This window comes from Tauraco erythrolophus, chromosome 26 (genome assembly GCF_009769465.1).
Source record: "Tauraco erythrolophus isolate bTauEry1 chromosome 26, bTauEry1.pri, whole genome shotgun sequence".
In the NCBI taxonomy this organism is placed as follows: Eukaryota; Metazoa; Chordata; class Aves; order Musophagiformes; family Musophagidae; genus Tauraco; species Tauraco erythrolophus.
Window position 1 is genome coordinate 6,035,528 of NC_141490.1, and position 20,094 is coordinate 6,055,621.

The following is a 20,094-nucleotide window of genomic DNA, read 5'->3' on the forward strand; positions in this document are numbered from 1 at the left end:
TTAATGGCTGTGGTTCCTTACGGATTATTGTGTCTGATCAGTTTGAGTCTTCTGCCTTCAGCCCCCGGAACCGCAGCCTCTTCATTTTAAAGTTTGGTAAGTTTTAGCTTTCTTACCAGAAGCATTTAAACCTCTCGTGGGAGGGAAGGAGGAAAGATTGTTAACTCAAAATTCTAACTGGCTTGTTTTGAGGTAAGAAAAGGGGGACAGTTTCTCTGCTGTGTCTATTAGCTTAAAATTTAACTCACTGAAAGGGATGGTGAATGCTGGTTGATATTGTTCAAGGCCAGGTTGGATGATGCTTTGAGCAGCCTGGTGTAGCGGAAGGTGTCCCTGCCCATGGCAGGGGGGTTGGAACTAGGTGGTCTTGAAGGTCCCTTCCAACCCAAACCATTCTGTGATTATCTTGCAATTGCCATCAGATAATCTGTCCCTAAACTCTCCTTCACTTTTGCACAGTGCATAGGAGAAGTGCTTATGAGCCTTTGGTATCACTACTAAGGGGCTGCAAAGAAATTGCTCACACGAAATATTAACATTTATTTTGAAAATAGTGTTGGGGATTGGTTGGACAAATAATTCTGCTCCTTGGAGACTCCATGAAAAAAGACCTTTGACTTTAAAAACTTTTCTCCAGTTTTAACAAATGATTTGTAAAGCTGCTGGTCATGTCTGCGAGGTGGGTTGCTTTGAAACACTTTGAAGATCTTTTCCTGGTCATCTCAGAGTATCTAGATACCTCCTTATTTTAAAATTACTGGATGTAGCATTTAAATCTGCAAGAAAGAAAGAAAGATCTCAACTTTGAGTAAGTTTCACACTGTAGATTCCAGTGGCAGTGTTTATTGGGACTTCTGAACTAGGAACAGAAAGTAATGCCCAAATAGTTCTGATACGTATTTCACGTGTGTGGGTACCAAACTGAACTGTGGTGGAAATTTAGGCTAAAGAGCTTTTAAGTCCAACTAATACAGAGCAAATAGAGCAGATTGATTCACTCCTCTGCCGTCCTCAAAAGCCAAAGTCTGGTTTTAAGATTGTGGCAAAACTTCATCGTGCTGGTGAGGTTGTGGTTATCTCGATGTCGGAATGCTGTGTATTTGCTGACTCGGGTTGTACTCTGGTTTTTGGGCTGTATAGTTTTTATTTTTCCAGCCCTCTGTGTTTTGGTTAGGACTGTTGGAGTCAGGGAATGTGCTGCAGTTAGTTGATCCTGAATTAAACCATCTGGAAACTGCTTAAAACAAAACAAAAACAAACAAGACTTACTCTGAGACCCAGATACTGAAAACATAGATAACACTCGTGGCACCTAAAAATTTCCAGGCTGTTCCAGCACCAGACAGCACGATATAGCTTTGTATGATGCAGCTCGTTTAGAAATTGGTGATTAAATTATTTGAGAACTTCCATATGCAGATGCAATCTTTTCAAAGATTTGCGTGAAATCTCGTCAGTCAATCCCATCTGTTCCATGAACAACGATTTAGTAACTTGGATTGCAAACTTTGCCTTCAGCTCAGCCTTAGGGTTCACATAATGTTTCAGCAATCAGCCCCTACTCCTGTTTTTACCTTGGGAACTCTGAGGCTGTGTTTTTCTGTAAATTTGCAGAGATAACTGCTGGTCTGACCTGTCCCCATCAAGAATGTACCAGACCTTTAAGGCACTTGCTTCAAATTGTGCTTTGGGGGAGTTCTGACACTGGCTTTTTTTTCTGTTGGAAGTTGGACATGTGTTAACCATGGCTGTTTCTTATTTTTCAGTGGGTGAGTTCGTAAGCGATGTCCTGCTCGTTCCAGAGAAGTGCCGGTTCTTCCATAAGGAGCGGATGGATGTGTGTGAAAGCCATCAGCACTGGCACACTGTGGCAAAAGAGGTAATGGAGCCACTGCAGCAGGAATATTTATTCTGGATCTGTCCACTCGGATGCTTGTAGTGTGGAAGCATAGCTGCGTTTATCTCTGGGGTCTCCTATTTCCATATTGTAGTCTACAGACTGAGGCAGAGAGCAATGGAAAAAAAAAAAAATTTATAAGTGCTCAAGTGACTTAAAAAAACCTGTGTAGCTACTCTTCACCCATGAAAAGCTGTCCTAAGTAGTTTACCTAAGGTCACACCCCAGGACGGAGCTAGGAATTGAAATCAGGTCTCTAGGATATGACTTTAACCACTGGCTCATCTGTCTTTCCAGGGTGGAGAGCTATGGTGGTCATAGGATGTTTCCCATTTTTCCTGCACGTTTTGCATTAATGTACCTGCTGCTGCTGGGGATTTGGTTGGGAGTGCTTGCCTGGGGACAGTCTGAGTTTCGTTGTGACTGATTAGTGGAGGTTTTACGTAAGAGATGGATTATCTTCTCGGATTAAATCTAGCCCATGGGATTTTTTTTTTAGGTTTTGTGTTTCGTGGGGTTTTTTTTCTTTTTTTCTTTATCTGACTAGCAAACATGTTGGAAATTCTCTGTGCACCCATTTTGACTGAGGGTAACAAAAACAAGATCAAAACTAAATGTACATGTGTTCCATTTTGTAGAAACAGCAACGCAGTGATTAGTTGTGATGGTGCTAGTAAAGATGAGGTTAAACTTCATGTTTTTTTTAGCGTCCTGGGAGCAAAAACCCATCTAAATGAAGCTGTGCTAGAAGAATCACCTTTTCACTGAGGACAAACTTGCTAATGTCTAGCAAATGTAAAAATCACTTTTGCTTTCAGCAGAGTTAGTGAACTTTTCGAGGAGTATTTGGCTCGTTTTCCATCCACGCTGTAACAAAGCATAGCACAAAAGGGTTCTAATGTACATAATGAAGCCTTTCTTCATTCTTTTCTGGGACACCACAAAGCCGTGCGTTTCCTTAGCTTAAGAGAACTGTATAGACATAATGTCTAATCACAGTTTGCACTTGGCTTTTTCTTGAATTATCTGATTGATTTGCATCTACAGCACACGAAAATAATCTTGACACAAAGTCCATTTGAGCGATTATTCACTTGCTCCAATGTAAAGTTTAATAGATAAAGTTTAATGAAATGGCCAGCCCAGAAAAGCATACAGTAGCTCTTGTTTCTTTTAAGTGCTCTTTCCCTTGAGTTGGCACAAAACATCTAGTTATTTTTCCTCAACTTTGCCAGGCTGACAAATGAGCAGTTGTTAGGGGCTGGGGATCCGTTAGCGTACGGAAGCACTGCGTGGCTCTGAATCCGGGACTTTTCTGGGGGTTTTGCTTAAGCTACAAGTTTCAAATCCGTTTTCCTTCGATGTTCAGACTCGGGTCATACGTCGCTGTTGTCTTTTTCCCGTGAAATTCGGGCCGTTGATCCTCGGGATCTATGATAGGCAAGCGTGAGCTTTGCCCAGAGCAAGAGCACGATGCCGAACTGACATGAACGGGCTCCTCTTCCAGGCCTGTCTGACAGAAGGGATGATCCTGCACAGTTATGGAATGCTGCTGCCCTGCGGAGTAGACCAGTTCCACGGCACGGAATATGTATGTTGTCCTCAGACAAAGGTTGTGGATGAGGCTCTGTCCAAAGAGGAAGAGGATGAAGACGAGGATGAAGACTATGACCTTTATAAAAGGTAAGATTCTCACTGGCATGGATGTTACCAGCTCTGTGCGTGACGTTGCTGTTGGTGACTATTTCACCCTGCACCTCCCTTGGGGTGAGGATTGAGAGGAGAATTTCCGTGCTTTGGAATTTCCCAAAGGAGTGTCCTGGGCCTGAAAAAGCCTTGCAGAAGGACGGATGACTTTGCAGTGCTCCTGTTACTGAAGGAGCTAAACAGCCCCCATACCTTCTGTAGCAATCAGTCTTTTTGGCTGTCTAGGAACGAAGGGATCTCTCTCAATGGTAGACTTTAGCTCACCTAAAAGAAGCTGTTGAGAAAATGCAAGGAAGCCCCACTAAGCCAGAGGCACGGAGGAGCTTTGCCTGCAACCGCAGGCATGTCTGTAATGAAGGAAGTCCTGTTGCTGCAGTTGATGGGGGGGAAAATAAACGTACCATCTACTGATCAGCCCATCTCTTGTGTTTCTAGAACAGACAGAAAGAGAATCGTTTTTTCTGGTACATCAAAGGTTGGCAGCAAAGCCATTAGCCTTAACTTTACCCCCTAACCTAACTGTATCCCTTCAGTGAGTTCCCTACAGAGGCAGGCGTAGAAGACTTCACAGGAACAGCCGTGGAGGAAGATGAGGATGAAGAAGATGAGGGAGAAGAGGAGGAGGAGGACGTGGTGGAAGACCGTGATTACTATTACGATAGCTACAAAGTTGACGATTACAACGAGGAGACCCCCACGGAGCCCAGCAACGACAAGGCTGCTTCCGAAAAAGAAGTCAGCAGCGATATGAAATGTAAGCCACATTCTAGCCTGGAGGCCTCTCACTTTTCCTCAAAGTCTTCTTGTTGGCTGTCAGGTGGTGATGGGTTTTTGATCAAGGCAATAAATGCCACTTGGAAGTTTTATTTGCCAGATAGGTTAGCAAACAGAGGAAGGCTGATGATGCTTATGTTTCAAGTGTTGAAATTAACTCTCTAGAGCATGGGCCATATGTTTCCAGATAAACAGCAACTCTGCTGGCAGGAAGCCCAGTGTTTGGCACTTTGAACGAGCACCTCCACGAAGGTGCAGTGTCGAGCCAGAAAGCCCTATGTGCGTAGGCTAATTTTGGAAAATCTTAGAGGCCTTTGGGGTACCCTATGAATTTATAATCCTAGTTTGGGGTGATTAACTTGGATTTGGTGTTGTATACTCTGCAGAGATGGCATAAAGGTGCCATCTGGCCATTCAAGGTTGAGGAAGACACTTGGAGCTGCCTTAATAGCCTTTGCTTAAACCCTCCTCGTTCGTGAAAGAACGTCAGCCAGCACAATTGGCCCAATTTTATTCTGTGAGTAATCCACACTTACTGCAGTAGTAATAAATCCTGCGCTTGTGGTAGTTTTTAAGTGGTAGGTGCCATCACAGAGGGCATCTGCTGATGGTTTGGTGCCTCAGCGTTATACGATGTCCTATACTTTGCGTGTAGAAGTGTCTGCAGAGGAAGGAGCAGGGGAGAGGGAATGAAATTCAATTAGCTACAGATCACTGAATCATTGCCAGCAGTTCTTGCATCTTTTTGGTAAAATGCCAGCATGCTGCAGATAATTTTACTTGCTGAAACAAGGCTTAGCTCATACGTGTACAGGATCTGCAGGTGTTGAAACAAGACTTGAAACAATGTGATCGGAGTGTCTGTTTTGGGGGTACGCAGCCCCTTTTCCCCGAATTACCGCAAAGAATGGCTAAGATATGCACCGTATCTGTTCTCTTGCCTCAGAATAACCCAGCTGCTTATATGGCCCGCGTATCGTGGAGCAGTCCACGTGCCCTGGCCACCTGGAGTTTCAGTATTTAGCACATAGGTGCTTCAAAGCTTAAAAACCTAGCAGCTGAGATGGCCGTGGCGATCACGTTCCTGTTGCTTAGCCCGCCTTTTCACTTGCTCTTATACCTCACCTTAGTCGTGAAGTGTCTGTCCAGGCAGAGTGCAGCAGAACAGGACCTCTTGGAAGGTGTTAAGCGGCCCTAGTGGGTTTTGTTGCCATCAGTGTTGGTTTTACGCAGCGGAGGCTCTACCAGTGGGACACCCGAGGCGTGACGCTGTGCCATCAGCAAAGCAGATCCTTGCTGGTTCAACCTTTAGCTAAGGAGGAGCCGCTCTGTAGATGAGAGCTCCGTGGGGAGACAAAAATCCTCCCCCAAAACTGACCAAAGCCCTTTGGGTGGGTGAAGTAGCGATGCCGAGGCCAGCGCTAGCTCCCCGGGAGAAGCCGTGAACTAAAGCCGCCGCTGCTCCGCGTAAGTCGCTCGGCGAGACCCGTGCTCCTCACCAGCTCACCTTCTCACCCGTCTCCACACAGCTGTCTGCTCCCAGGAGGCGATGACAGGGCCCTGCCGGGCTGTGATGCCTCGTTGGTACTTCGACCCTAACAAGAGAAAATGCGTTCGCTTTATATACGGAGGCTGCGGAGGCAACAGGAACAATTTTGAGTCAGAGGAGTATTGTATGGCTGTGTGTAAAAAGATGAGTAAGTCCTGGCTCCCACTGGCCCTTTTGCAGCTGGGCTCTGTCTGTCTGGCGTTTGGTGTCTCCTCCTCCTTGCCTGGGTCAAGAGAGGATACGTGTGTAGCTCATCCTTTTGGTCCTGGTGTCCGCAGCAGTTCTGTCTGTCCTTCTGCAGCAGTCTCCTCTTGTCTCCGCTTCTCTGGGTCTTTAGGGTGGACTTTCCTGGGGAAAGTGGCTCTGGACGTACGCTGTCTGTGCTCACCGTTGGCTTGGAGCTCTTACTGAGGGCTTGGTGGTTGTCTTCCAGATCTATAGCAGGGACCAGGGGCTGTCTCTAAGCTCTTGTGAAAACACGTAGCTTGCCTTTTTGCATAACTGGCTTTTTTTTCCCCAAATATATGGAAGGAAGCGCTTGCTTTCCCCAGTCGTCCTGAAAAACAGGCTGCTACTTGCCGTTCTCCTGGTAGTAGGCATTTTCTTGGTCTTGTATTTTATGAAGATATCGGAGAAGTAGTACAGAATTCAGATTTCCCCTTTCAGCCCGGTTTGAAATGCGAATCGTGACTCAATCCCTGCATTTTTGAGAGCCTGAGGTTTTTGGCACCGATTTCAACTGGCTTTTATGTCAGATGATAAAACTACCAAAAACATTTTAACCTCCTTATTAATCTTATTGTTGAACTCCAGCACTTCCACTTCAGCTACCATTAAAGCCTTTTGAAAGGCTTTTTGTGTTATCTGGGGCTTGGCAGTCTGACTACACAGCCATAATCCTGTTTACAAAATGGGCTTCATGCGAGTGCTTTAGATCGGGCTGATCTAACTGAAGTGGTGAAATAAAAGATGCGGATGTCAGGAGCTTTCCATACAAAAGTTTGTCCTGTTACAGAGGGATTTGAGGCTGGAAAGAGAGTTCCCTGCGTCCAGGCTTGGTTCAGAACTGCCATGAGCAGCCCCAGGATGCAGTACTGACCTAGCGGTGTCCCTCGCACGCAACAGCAATGCCTGTGTTGTATGTTGCTGTTATTTCATGCAATAATTCTTTCCCCTTCTTCAGTCCTCCTTCCCCAGTTAGAGTAAAGGTTGGTGGGCTCAGGTGTTAAACTCTTACTATGTATTCATGAAATGCAAAGTAAATTTTTTTCTGAAACATGCTCTCTTTCAATGATGTGTTGGAGGTTTTTTTCCCACCTGAATTACTAAAATAGTCAAAAGTTTGCCTTAACTTTCCCTTTCTGCCCCCGCTCTGGTCAAGGGCAACAGCAGAGCGCATCCCGTTTGCCATGGATCCTTTCAGAAAGGGCTCTGGGATGTGTGTTTTCTAAAACTGTAACTCAGAAACTTGGTTCAGCGTTTCCTGAGCTGCGGTTTACGGAGTGCAGAGCCCCAGTTGCGGATTTTGCAGATGCTTGAAATTGTCAGTTCTGAAATTGTGTTTCTCCCCGTGTCGGATTTGAATGTCGTAAAGATACCAACTGTCCAGTTTGTTGGACAAGTCGATCTGTCACACTGAGTCTCCTTCTGTTGCTGTCTTGTCTAATATCATTGCCTGTTAGTCCTGCATGGTGCGTTGGACAGGGAGGGTAGATTGGAAGTGTAAAATACCGGGTAGTGTTTTGTGCAGATTTATTGTCGGGCTCCCTAATCATATTAATGATGTCTGGAGCCAGCTCGTCAGCGAACAGCTAATGCACAAAATGTCATTTAAACTCTTGAAAGCCAACGTGAAAGGGAAGAAGAGAAAAGCAGCTCTTCATGCTGCAATCCAAGTGGTTCTGTTGCTGAAGCTGGATAACGCTGGTCTCGGAACTAATGAGAAGACCGAACAGGTGCTGGTTGCCGCAGTGCATTGCTGTGTTTTTGGGGATGATGTAACTAACTGATGTTGTGCAGTAAATTGGCAGCTTAAAGATGCCAAAATGGACTCCTGGTAGGTGGCGGTTCAGTAAATCTGCCAGATTGTTAATTATGCAGGCGGGGAGAGTCCTCTCCCTCCCTGTCCTTTGCAATCCAGGATTGCAGTTTTCCGAACCTCGGCTTATCCTTGCCCTCTCCTGGCAGTGCCAACCGATGATGTGGATGTCTACTTTGAAACCCCCGCGGATGACAACGAACATGCCCGCTTCCAGAAGGCGAAGGAGCAGCTGGAAGTCAGGCACCACAACCGCATGGACCGGGTGAGCGTCTGGCTTCAGCCCTGTGTGCCGCGCTGCGGAGTTGCTGCCCGTGTGTTTCTGGACAGACGGATGGCAGACTGACTTCCTTTCCAGTCGGCAGCCTTCTGTGTGTCTCTCGAAACGTGAGCACACTGTGGCAGTTAGATTTGCATTTCTTCAGAGTGTTGGGAGAGGGGAGTCGCTGGGGATGCTTGGCTTGCTGCTCAGAGAGCTTGAGTGCTAGGTTTAAACCCTACAGCAGATCCTTTGTGATCCTTCAAAATCAAGATCCTTTTTTTTTTCAAAAAAGAATCCTTCAAAACCTAGCTGGGCTCTACAAGGATCTGCTTGTGAAGGCAAATTTGCTTGCAAAAATCAGACGTACATTTGTGTCTTGTTGATGTGCTCTGTCCTGTCCTTGTCCAGGTGAAAAAGGAATGGGAGGAAGCAGAACACCAAGCCGTCAATCTCCCCAAGGCAGAAAGACAGACTCTCATTCAGGTAAGAACTGAAGGACCCAGAGAAGAAAGTTAACTGGTGCTTGGCCTTCGTCTTCTCGATAAACCTAAATGAAAGATGCGAATATTCCAAGCGAAAAGACGACCGAGATGGAAGAAGAGTTTTCCTGTTCTGTCAACAGCTGCCTTTTAGGGGAGATTTGATTCAATTGCGTGCTTTGTCCTTAAAGCTGGAGGTGACCCGATGCTGTGCCAGGTCCTTTCCTAAGCCCGGTAGCAAGAAGCTATCTCGCCCCTCGAGCACGGTGGCAGCAGAGCCAAATTGTAACTTGAGACCTTTGGCCTGTTCTGCGCTAACCAGTGGCCTCCCAGCCCAGTTCAGATTGGCCCTGACTCCCTGGACACACGTTTCCTGTCTGGGCAGACTTAGTGAAAACCACTTAGGCAGCAGATAAAGTGGGTTTGCTGCCAAAATGCCAATCTTCTGCCTTATGAGGAGAGTTCGGTTAGCCTGGGAAGTTAATCAGGGATGTTCTCAGTACAAGATTGTTAGGGACAGGGTCTCTGGCAGTGACAGCTATATGGAGTTCCTTCAAACCAGTATAAAACTAAGTGACTGACTCCAGCTTTTAAGCCCACTTTGGATTTTATCCTAGAACACCATTTTCTCTCTCTGTTTTTTAACATAAGCCACCGTTTGGAAATATATGCAAGTCCAAAAGAGCTTTTTATCATCTCTATTGAAAAATAACGTCGCTTAATGAACTTTTCTGGCTCGTTTGGAGATGTGGGTTATGGCCTTTCCAATAGGATATATAGAGATTTGATCTGAAGGCATCGTGATGAAAAATCCCCTCTGCAATAGCTTTGTAAACTTTTGCAAATTCAGATTAATGGCTCTAGGCTGAAGGGATCTATCCTGTTTCCATACTGCAGGGTTGAGGGAAAGAGTTAATACTGTGTCATTCATCCAGTACAGTCTGGTCTCCCAAGTCCAACCCAATCTTTTTGGGACCTCTTCAGACCTTTGAAACAGGTTGTGAAAGAGGTTTGGAAGGCAAATTGTCACTATGGAATTTGCAGAGGTGAAATCTCCATCAACGTCTGTCCGTGCCCTTCTCTCCTACTGTAAATGCCTTGGACCTATGGAGTGACAGGCTCCGTTTGTTCCAAGGAGTTAGAACAGGCGACCCTGATGCATACAGCGTATTTCATGCAGACTCCTTCCTTTCTTCCAGCACTTCCAGGCAATGGTGAAATCCCTGGAGAAAGAGGCAGCCAGTGAGAAGCAGCAGCTTGTGGAAACTCACCTGGCTCGTGTAGAAGCCATGTTGAACGATCGCCGTCGGATTGCCCTGGAGAACTACCTGGCTGCCCTGCAGGCTGACCCGCCGCGGGTGAGTTTCTTTCCAATGGATTTTTACAGTATGGTAGCACTGGGAAGGATGGAAGGTGGGAATGGCTCGGTGAGAAGGGTGCCTGTGACCTGCCGGCGCAGAAGCTGGGAATAGGTTCCCAGTAAAGCTTTCTCCATCGTGGTGGTTTGTGCTGAAGGCCTAGCAGTGAGTCTCCTGATTGACTGGCTTTACTTTCTGCCTGGTTAAAAAAATCAGGTTTTGTTTAGTGTTCATAAGGGATAGTGCTCTGAGTCAAACAGCCTTAATTTAAAAAGAAAATATCCAAGAGGTGAGCGCAGGTGATTGATCTGTCCAGTAATAAAGCAGGCTCACGTCTGCAGTGCTCTGCTTCAGCCGTGAATTTTACTTGAATCAAATGGGTTTGAACTCTTTCCCTCTTCAAATCCTGCAGCCCCACCGCATCCTGCAAGCTCTGAAGCGCTACGTTCGTGCCGAGAACAAGGACCGTCTCCACACCATCCGCCACTACCAGCACGTCCTGGCGGTTGACCCGGAGAAGGCTGCGCAGATGAAATCCCAGGTATGAGGATGTTTCTGTCGGGGGGGCGCATTGTTACCCAGCTCTGGCTGTCGGGGGGCTCTAGAAGCCATGCCTGGAGTCCTCACGCTAATTTGCTGGGTACTGTAGGAACTCCTCGTACTTGTGCAGAGATCTCCCGTTCCGAGTGCGTGTTGCCTGCCGCCAGATACGCTGTCGGCACGATTTTCCTTGGTACTTGACTTGGTGTTAAAAATTCCAGCTGTGGTTTATGCATGGATTGGTGTTGGCCACAATGACAAGTGCAGGGCTTTAGAACTGGTTCGGTATCGTTTTTGCGTTTCCTTTTGCCAAACACCCATGAAATTATTTAGAATCATAGAATCATAGAATGATTAGGGCTGGAAGGGCCCTTCAAAGGTCATCTAGTCCAACCCCCCTGCAAGGAACAGGGATATCTCCAACTAGATCAGGTTGCTCAGGGCCTCGTCCAACCTGGCCTTGAATGTCTCCAGGGATGGAGCATCCACCACCTCTCTGGGCAACCTGTTCCAGTGTTGCTAGGGACTTGGTCATCCTTGAACAGGCTTCCTCACTTTTTCCAAGACCTCGTGTCTGTGTATTCCTTTCTTCAGGCTCGTTCTTCACGATGCCTGTGTTTTGGGTTTGTGGGAATTCTCTTGTGCCTCTGCAGAGTTATTGCCTTGTTTCTAAGGTGTAATACATAACCCTTGCCAAGCACTCGATCATCGTTGTTAGCTTTATTAGAAAGCCTGTTTTGATGGGGTTTTTTTTGTGCTGTTGCAATATATTTTACTCCTGAACAGCCAGAAAGTCATCTTCCTTCTGCTGCGTAGTGTATGTGAATAGGCTGCTTCAAGTGGGTGTCAATCCATTGTCCTTGTGAAGAGTAGTTGCAGATACTCTGCAAATCTTGGGAATTATTTGCTGATATCTGTTTTTACAACCCACTTTTAAAACAGCGAAAGATACACTGGAAGGCCTGACTGAGGTTCAAATAAAGAACAACAGGCTGTTAATGTTGAAAGATCTGCTCGTAAGGGTATGTCCTTTCACGAGTTCAGAGAGAAGCTGGGAGAACTGCCTGTCCAGTTGCAGCTTTCAGAATGTAACCTGTATTTCACCAGTCCCAGTTTGTGGCTGGTCTGCTGCTTTGAAATACCTTTGAATTCTGTGATGCACAAAAGATACGGAAGAACTACGCTGCGCATCCTCGGAAAGAGTGGGAGCAGGGGTGGTGTTTACACGCTGACGTTTGGCCTGCCGTGCAGAATATCTGATTGCATTTTCAGAGACAGCTTAGCCTATCAAGCACAGTCCACCCCGACCCTTTGTTCCGATGCGGCCAAAGCCCAGGAGGGAGTGTGTGAACTGTATTCTTAAGCTAAAACCTAAACAGTCCTTAATTCATTCCGAAGGCTGCAGTGTCAACAAATCGACATGCGAGGGATGCGGGTGGTACAGTTCAATTTCCATTCGCTTTACTTTTCAGAGGCACTTTAAGCTCCTCGATCGATTGCCTTGATTGACAAGCTGCCACATGTAAAATTAAATTGCTTTCATCCTTGCTCTTAAAGGTCAGACACACGTCAGCCTGTAAAACAGGTCCATTCAACTCCTTAGCTTTTTTTTTTTTTTTTTCAACATTTGGTTGTCCATATAAATGTTTCTCTCGGTCTGCGTGATCCCTGATTATGCAGCACCCTCTTCAGGTCAGGCTTGACTTCACCAGTGGGTTGGATGTGCTTGGGAAGAGCGATTTGAGGTGGCACAGAGCTGGAATTTGTTTCTCAAACGAAGGGAGAATGCTCTTGCCGGTGAGCGGGTGTAAGACATGTAGTGCCACCGTGGTTCTGAAGGGCACCTTTGCTCTGAAACTGGAGTTGATAAACAATATTGCCTACTCCCTTTGTGTGTATCTTTTCTGAGAGTCAGGAATGATAATCCATTGGATAAAGCACTTGCTTGTAGCCGCTGCAGGAAATGAATTGTGACGGTATCTGGCATGCGGGAAATACCAGCTTCGGTGTTTCCAGTGGAGAGCTGGTGACAGCAAGAGTCAGCTGGATCCTCGCTCTGACCCCCAGCCTTTCCCAAAATACTTTCCCAGATACGAGCCATGTGTAACTGACCAGTTCCAGGGAAGCACAATGTGTTAGAGAGCATTGGTCAGATAATTGCACTAGGTGGACCTGTGTCCCGTTCTGTTGTCTGTCATGGCAGATCCACCAGTAGTAGATATTTTGTTACACAAGTGAAGTACCGGTACCAGCCAAGTGACTGACAGTCTTTGCCTACTCCAGCACTCTTGTACGTTTGCAGGTGATGACACATCTCCATGTGATCGAGGAGCGGATGAATCAAAGCTTGTCTCTGCTCTACAAGGTGCCATATGTGGCTGAAGAAATCCAGGATGAGATTGGTGAGTGTCTCTGTGCCACCTCCCGTGCCACCCTGTTAGACTGCAAGCTTTTATATCAAGTGAAGAAGGCTCCAGAAAGGTTGCTAGCTCCTCTGAGGGGATGCCCTCAACAACAAGCACTTGGGCTTAGGTACTGCATGGCGAATATTCCCTGGGTTTTACTACACAGCCAGTCAGAATAGCTTCTTCCTGAGAACTTCCACTGTCTGTTTAAAAAAAAGTCAACAACATTCAGAATAGCACAGCTGTCTCTCAAAGGGAGGTGAAAAAGATCCATGAAAATGAGCAGATGCTCTCCCGCTTTATAGGGGTTTAATCCCGCCTTGCCAAAAACCTTTTGCCACGTCAAACCTCTTGGCCTGTATTTGTATGTATTTCTGTCCAATGCCTTCCCTGAGAATTCCGGATGAGACTTCAGAGGCTGCAAGATAAGATAACCTGGCAGCCCCGAGCAGTGTTCCCCTGCAGCCCTGCCTCAGCCAGGCTCCAGCCATCTGCCCCTTTCTGCTCCTGCCAGGCGTCCTGCCGTTGGTGTGATATTCCCTCTTACTCCTTTCAGATGAGCTGCTTCAGGAGCAACGCGCAGACATGGATCAGTTCACGTCCTCCATCTCGGAATCCCAGGTGGATGTCAGAGTGAGCTCTGAGGAGAGCGAAGAAATTCCCCTGGAGGGCAAACCTTTCCGTCCGTTCCAGGTGAAAACCTTCCCAGCCTTGCCTGAAAGCGAAGGTACGTGGAACCGAACGCGGGGTTCGCTGGCTTTACAAAACGTGGGTGCTTTTTCTTAGCTGGTAGGCTCAGCTCAGCAGCACAGAAAGCTCCATCTCTGTGGGTGATGGACGAGTAAATCACCCAGCAGCACCCCTCGGACTCTGTCCGCTGGAAAAAGGCAGTGCTGGCAATTTGCACTGAGCTGCTGCCTCAATTTTCCGATTCTTCTCTCTGCAATATTGTTTTATCTTTTTCTATTTTGCAGGGAGCGTTAAATTTTCACTGCGTGGCTTGTCTCTGAAATTAATTTTCAGTCTTTAACCAAGACACTCTCATGTAATGTTAAGTCTTTGTGCTGTGACCTGCTGAAGGGCTGCAGGAATTCTCTTGATTTTTATTTTTAATTTATTTTTTTGGTATCGTCGGGTGTTGACAGCTGGTGTGTGTGTGCGTATTTATTTTAAAAATGCTTGAACGGAGTCCTGAGCTTAAAGAAAGCTGTAGACTAAAAGCTTTTCCCAGGGTCTGAGTCAGAAATCATGCGCAAGCCTTTTTTCCTTTCTCTCTTAATCTCCTTTCTCTGCTATTTTTGTTTTTGTTTTCCCTCCTGCTAGATCCTCAGCCGGATTTGTACCATCCAATGAAAAAAGGTTGGTTCTAAGCTGCTCCCTCACAGCGCTTTCGATCACTCTCCTACCTCCTCAGTGTGTTGGATAGCTTCATTTTAGTTTCATACTCACCTGTATTTTCATTTCCCTGCTCTCATTTAGATCAGTAACTCCCGATTTTGCTCGTTTAGGCTCAGTGTCACAGAAGGGAGCTAGTCTGAGCATCTGATTGTGTGTGTTCCCCTCTGGTGGGCTGGGAAGGTGTCTCTGAGTGCATGGAGCAGCTGCTTTGCTCTTGAGAAACGTGGGCCTCGTGGTCTGTTTGCAACAGGCAGCACTTTGCACCTCTTCACGTGTGCTCGTGTTGGGCACTTCCCAAAATAAACCTCGTGGTGCTGATGGTAAATAGTCTAGAGGCTCTTCTGCCTGCCCTGGGATCTGTCCTCGCCGCCCGATGACAGCACAGAACTGGGAATGAGAGCTGTGTTTCCCAGCTAAACATCCTTGTAGATGTTCAACTGGGACAGATGAATTAGGAGGTTCCTTCTTTGTGTTTGTGGTCTCCTCGCCATCGCCTTTTCACACGTAGCATCTCTCCATACTAACAAAGTCCTGCGTGATTATCCATTTCTCCTTCAGCTCGTTGTTAATTCTGCAGGAACTTGGTGAAATTCTGCTGAAAATCAGGGGCTGCCTGGCCTTCAAAAGCAGCATAGAAATATTGGCATTAAATTAAATCCTCTGCTAGCAATCCAGCCTCAGGTGAAGATCAGGGCTGGCTGATCTGCTCCCACGGATCTCGTTCCTGAAGTAGAAATGGAAAGCTAATTCCTAAACTGCTCTCGCAGAGCAGTGGCGCGCGTGCTGCGCGTGGGGAGTAAACTCAGCGGGGTTTTAACCTGCCTTTGGTTCCAGATGTGTTGTGCAGAATCTCAAAGGAGAGCGAAGGATTTTGCTGATAACCATTTAATAGGAGCACAAATAGTCTTGCAACATGGCGAAGGCCAGATAGCTTGAAACTGGTCTCATTATCAGTGTTTCTCTACCAGTGTAAGTCACCTTCATCCCTTTTGTGGAACAGCGTGCAGCTAATTCAGTGTACTGACTGCTCTGGAAAGAATTGGGACAGCCTTTAGTTTGATTTTTTTTTTTTTTTTAATTTTTTTTTTTTTTAATTTTTTTTTTTTTTTTGGACAACTGCTTTGTTGGCTTAAAGATGATAGGCTGCTGCTTCTCCCCATTTGGTTAAATGGAAGAGTTTTTGATGACTTGGCGACAAAGATTATATCCCACACTTGCTCCTTCTCTCCCTTTTCCCTGAATTTCCCAAGGGTTGCGAGGGAGTTTTGGGGCTTTTCTGTGCACGTGTGTGTTTTTTTCCCCCTGAGAAGTATATAAACTCAACTGTGCCTTGGAGCTGCGTAGAACCAGGTCTGCTATTTGGTGCAGCGCTCCGTGACAAATGGCAAAGCTCAGCGCAGCCGCCGAACTGCCGGCGCTGGAGACTGCGCTGAGTTGGCTCCTGAGAATTGAATCAAGCAGCCGTAGGACAAAAGCCGAGGCAGTAGTTCCCTAAAAACTATTTGTGGCTAGTCTCTCCCTGATGGTTGACTTTCACAATAACATGACCTGATTGGACAGCCGTGAGAAGTCGGACTGGCGGTCTTGGCCGTGCTTGGAATCCGATGACCGTCTCCAAAGAACTGTATTGGAAAAGGGGGGATGCACTGAAACCCAAGATGCTTCTTTTGGGAGGAGTTGGAGCGAAACGTTAGTTCCCTTGGCATTTTCAGGCAGCGAAAAGCTTGTCAGTGTGAAAATTTGCCTCGGAGCCAGCTAGCCTTTCCTTGCATCTCATCAAAGAAGGCGCTGCCAATTTCAGCAGCAGTTGACATCATGTCTTAGGCAACCTGCAAGCTCAGCAGCTTGTGGAGAGGTGTGTGCCATCACCGGCGAAGCGTTAAGTGCTGTAGTAACATTTCCCCCACCTCTGCTCCTCCTCGGAGAGACCTTGCTGTAGGTTTGAGGCTTCGCCGTCCTCCTCCTTTCGCATTAGGGAGGCGTAGGTGTCGTAAGGGACATTACGTTGTCCCTACTGATAATGGAAAACTGACTTTCTCCTGACTTGCTGTGTTGTGTCAGGTCGGAGCATCTCGCATCAGGCTCTTCTGTTATTGATCTCATCTATTTATAAACGCTTCAGATCAAAACAGTTTGTGCAGAGCCGCCGCCTTCTGTTAATTGATATTCTTCCCTTGAGCCTGTGCTAGTTTCAGCCTAGAAGTGGGCGAGCGATGTTCTGGTACAAAGGCTGGTGTAGTTCTTTGCTCCTCCCTTGCCCTGGGATTTATTGTTTCTGGGCTCGTGCCAGATACGGGACAGCAGCTCCTTACAGAGCCGCGCCGGGCGACCTTGACATTCTCATTCCGGCTGATGCGCCGGATTTCGGAAGAACGGGTGATGCCGACAGCGTTCCCTGCACGCCGGCTCTCGGCAGAGGGGAGGTTTGTGCTTCCATCACGGGGAGGTGGTGGTGGTGGCCCGGGGTGACATTGGCAGAAAGGCGCCGTGCGCGTTCCGCATCGCCCCGGACCATCCGACGGCAGCGCCGTGTTCCTGGTTTTCCACTTGAGCCCGTTTTTGGCGAGTCTTGTCCGCTCCTCTCGTTGCCACCTCATGTCCCCTCATTAACAGAACCCCTCCCCATCACTTGTCGCTGTAGCATAGCTTGCGAGCTCCCCTTCTGACACAGCAGCATGAAGACAGAGTAATCATCAGCGGTCCACGCGGTTAAACTCACTAGCCATGGCAGCTCTCCGAAGAGTAGGTCACCTTCCTGAACACCACCCAGGGCTGGTAACCGTCCCCACCTTCCTCTCTCGGTGCAGGTTCTGGCATGACCGAGTTGGACGGGCTGATTGGCGCTGAAGAGAAAGTGATTAACAGCAAGAACAAAGTGGATGAAAATGTGGTGAGCCCCCTCCACCTTTGTTTTGTGAAGCGAAGCCTGCTGGGGACACTAATTAATCGCGGTGGCTTGTTTCCATGTCTCCTTCCTGCTTGCAGAATGTCAGTGTGTTCATTATCCATATGGTGTGGGGGAGTCAGTTTTCTGACTGTTGTAGGCTCTTAATACTGATTAGCATCAGAAGGGTGGGAGGGTGAGGGAAGGAGAGGGATCTAGATCTTTGGCAGTCGGAGCTGGAGAAGTGTCTGATGTAGGGACTTTTCCCAAGCAGAGACCCTTTGATAGGCCTTTATTTGAGCAAGGCAGCTTGCTGGCCGGATACACCGAACGCTGCTGTGTTCCATCTGTCTTCCCAGCTATTTTTCATGGCAAGAAAGGCCTTAACCACCCTCTGAAGGTGAGCGACCCAGTAGCTATTAGCTCTGTCTACAGCACAAAGAACTCAACTAGGGCAGAGTGACAGCCGACTTGCTTCAGTTCCCAGAGGTTTTTTTAGGAAAAAAGGTGACTGTTGAGTTTCCTTTCCTGGTTTTAAAGCACCAGAAGTGCTGTGTCCACGGTGAGTGCCTGGTTTTTAGGTGGGGTCTTTAGTTGGAGGTAGCCTGAACATCCAGATGGTTGCAGTACTACCTCAGGTGGCCTTAAAAGTTGGAGAACATCCCATGCTGTTGAGAGCAGGGGAGGGATGGTGGGTGGTTCCGAGCCTTTGCTAGTATTCATTACGGCTCTCTTCCCTGCCTTTGTGTTCCTTGGGACCAACTAGTTCCTAGTCGGAACTAGATGATCTTTGAGGTCCCTTCCAACCCTAACCATTCCATGATTCTATGATTCCTTCTCCTGCCGGTTTTGTACGGCTCCTTTCATAAAACACCTTTGTGACTGTTTTCAGGTCATTGATGAAACCCTCGACGTGAAGGAAATGATTTTCAACGCTGAGCGTGTCGGCGGGCTGGTGGACGAGCCGGTACGTATGTGGCTACCGAGTCTAACCGCGTGATGGGCACGTTCCCAAAGCTGGATTTTGGTTCCTGCGTGTTACTGAATTCCAGGGCTTCGGAGCCCTGATGCTGCTCTGGGAGGTCATGCAGAGCATAATTCAGTGCAGCATTTCTGCATAAAGATGCAAACAGTAAACCCATATAGATACGAACCCAACTCTTTAGTTGCAGAAGTGGTTTTTTGGGGATGGGAAGGTGGTGTGGGTCAGTGCCTCTCCAGGATGCCTGAGTGGGGAAACAGTGTTGTGTTCGTTACCTTTGAGGTGAAATATTTACTCTGTCTAGTGTCATCAGTCACCTCTTGGTACCACGGATGGTTGAAGACCTTATTGGTGGCCACCTTGTAGGTTTGCGTTCGGCAGCGCATCCCTCACCTCGCTCTTTCTCTACCCGCTCCGTTGTTTTCTCCCCTCCAGGATAACGACAACTCCCTGCGTGATGACTTCAGTTTCAGCAGCAGCGCCCTTATTGGTCTGTTGGTGATTGCCGTTGCCATAGCTACCGTTATAGTCATCAGCTTGGTGATGCTGAGGAAGAGGCAGTATGGGACCATCAGCCATGGAATTGTGGAGGTGAGAAACGACTCCTGCTCCATCACCGAGGCTGAAAATAGTCGGCGTGGAATCACATGTTGTGTGTAGGGGGTGAGGATGGCAGTAGCTGCCAAGCTGTCAACTGCTCCGAGCTGGATGGGACTTAACTCTGTAGATGCTGACATCTTCATCGCTCGTTTATTAGCACGCAGGTATCAGTCATCGCCGTGCCGTGCTGGGACCTGTCACTTCGCAGTTGCGTTCGCTTATCACGAGGAACTCAATTAGGCTTCTCTGTCTGGCTCAGGACAGGATTTAGCAGTAAACGAGCTTTTCAGGCAATACCTTTAGCAGGGGAGTCAGTCAATCTGTAGCAATTTGTCCTCCCGACTAACGTAACGACTGTTAGGACACTGAGAAGTGGTTCCTCCTCCTTCCGTCTGCTCCCGACGTGCACGTTTCTAATGACAGCTTAATGGAGTCTGGGGGAAGCTGCTTTTCCCCTTTGCCCAAGAGTCGTAACGACCTCTTCCATGAGAGAAGCGGGTCCCAGATTTTTAACCTTAGCTAATTCGTTAGGATTCGTAGAGAACAGAGGGACAAGGGTAGGTAGGAGGTGTTGGCACCCGAACGAGGAACTCTGTTAAGCAAATTATATTTCGTGGCTTCCCTTTTTTCCCCTGTTTACTGCCTGCCAGGGTGTTTATCTCTCGGCTGATGTTACTATGAGATCAGGACTGCAAGTACCTGCTTTGACTAGTAACTGTCTGGTCTTTCCCAAGGTTGACCCGATGCTTACTCCGGAGGAGCGGCATCTGAGCAAGATGCAAAACCACGGCTACGAGAACCCCACTTACAAATACCTGGAGCAGATGCAGATATAAGAGAGATGAAGATACAGCAGCCCTGACTGAGCGGGGCGGAGGGCCAAAGTGGTCCAGCGTTTTGGATCAACTACTGACCAACAGTTGCTTCGAGAGGACTTCATCTTACATTCAGAACTCCTGGATCATTAAGACTATAATTACTACTGTAGAGTTGCGATTTCCATTCTTTTAAATGGGTGAAGAAATGATAATATAACAATATGATATATAAATCTCCTTAAATGGGAAAAATGGATCTATTGCAGATATTTGACTGAGATGTAGTTTTCTTTTTTTTTTTTTTAAATAATCTGAAAAGTACCAGTTCCGTTGTACTGTTGTCTGATACAAGCTCTATATATATAAAATGGGAAATGTTGATTTTTATTTCTGATAGACCACC

At 47.2% G+C, this 20,094-nt stretch overlaps 1 protein-coding gene across 14 annotated transcripts in view; it reads left to right on the top strand.

Annotated features, from left to right (window-relative positions):
- Positions 1-19,883, top strand: part of APLP2 (amyloid beta precursor like protein 2) — a 45,810-nt gene extending 25,927 nt beyond the window's left edge. The window contains exons 4-18 of one of the 14 annotated variants that reach the window (XM_086627053.1): positions 1,767-1,879; positions 3,405-3,580; positions 4,138-4,358; positions 5,908-6,075; positions 8,115-8,230; positions 8,636-8,710; positions 9,906-10,064; positions 10,477-10,605; positions 12,907-13,006; positions 13,566-13,736; positions 14,333-14,368; positions 17,215-17,297; positions 18,184-18,258; positions 18,709-18,864; positions 19,608-19,883. In XM_086627053.1, the coding sequence (XP_086483179.1) occupies positions 1,767-1,879; positions 3,405-3,580; positions 4,138-4,358; positions 5,908-6,075; positions 8,115-8,230; positions 8,636-8,710; positions 9,906-10,064; positions 10,477-10,605; positions 12,907-13,006; positions 13,566-13,736; positions 14,333-14,368; positions 17,215-17,297; positions 18,184-18,258; positions 18,709-18,864; positions 19,608-19,709 (1,880 nt within the window). In that variant the 3' untranslated portion in view covers positions 19,710-19,883. Of the gene's footprint in view, positions 1-1,766; positions 1,880-3,404; positions 3,581-4,137; positions 4,374-5,907; positions 6,076-8,075; positions 8,231-8,635; positions 8,711-9,905; positions 10,069-10,476; positions 10,606-12,906; positions 13,007-13,565; positions 13,737-14,332; positions 14,369-17,214; positions 17,298-18,183; positions 18,259-18,708; positions 18,865-19,607 lie in introns of all 14 variants that reach the window. The other 13 variants (XM_086627055.1, XM_086627059.1, XM_086627060.1 and 10 more) reach the window with 13 other exon arrangements.
- The last annotated feature ends 211 nt before the right edge of the window (positions 19,884-20,094 follow it).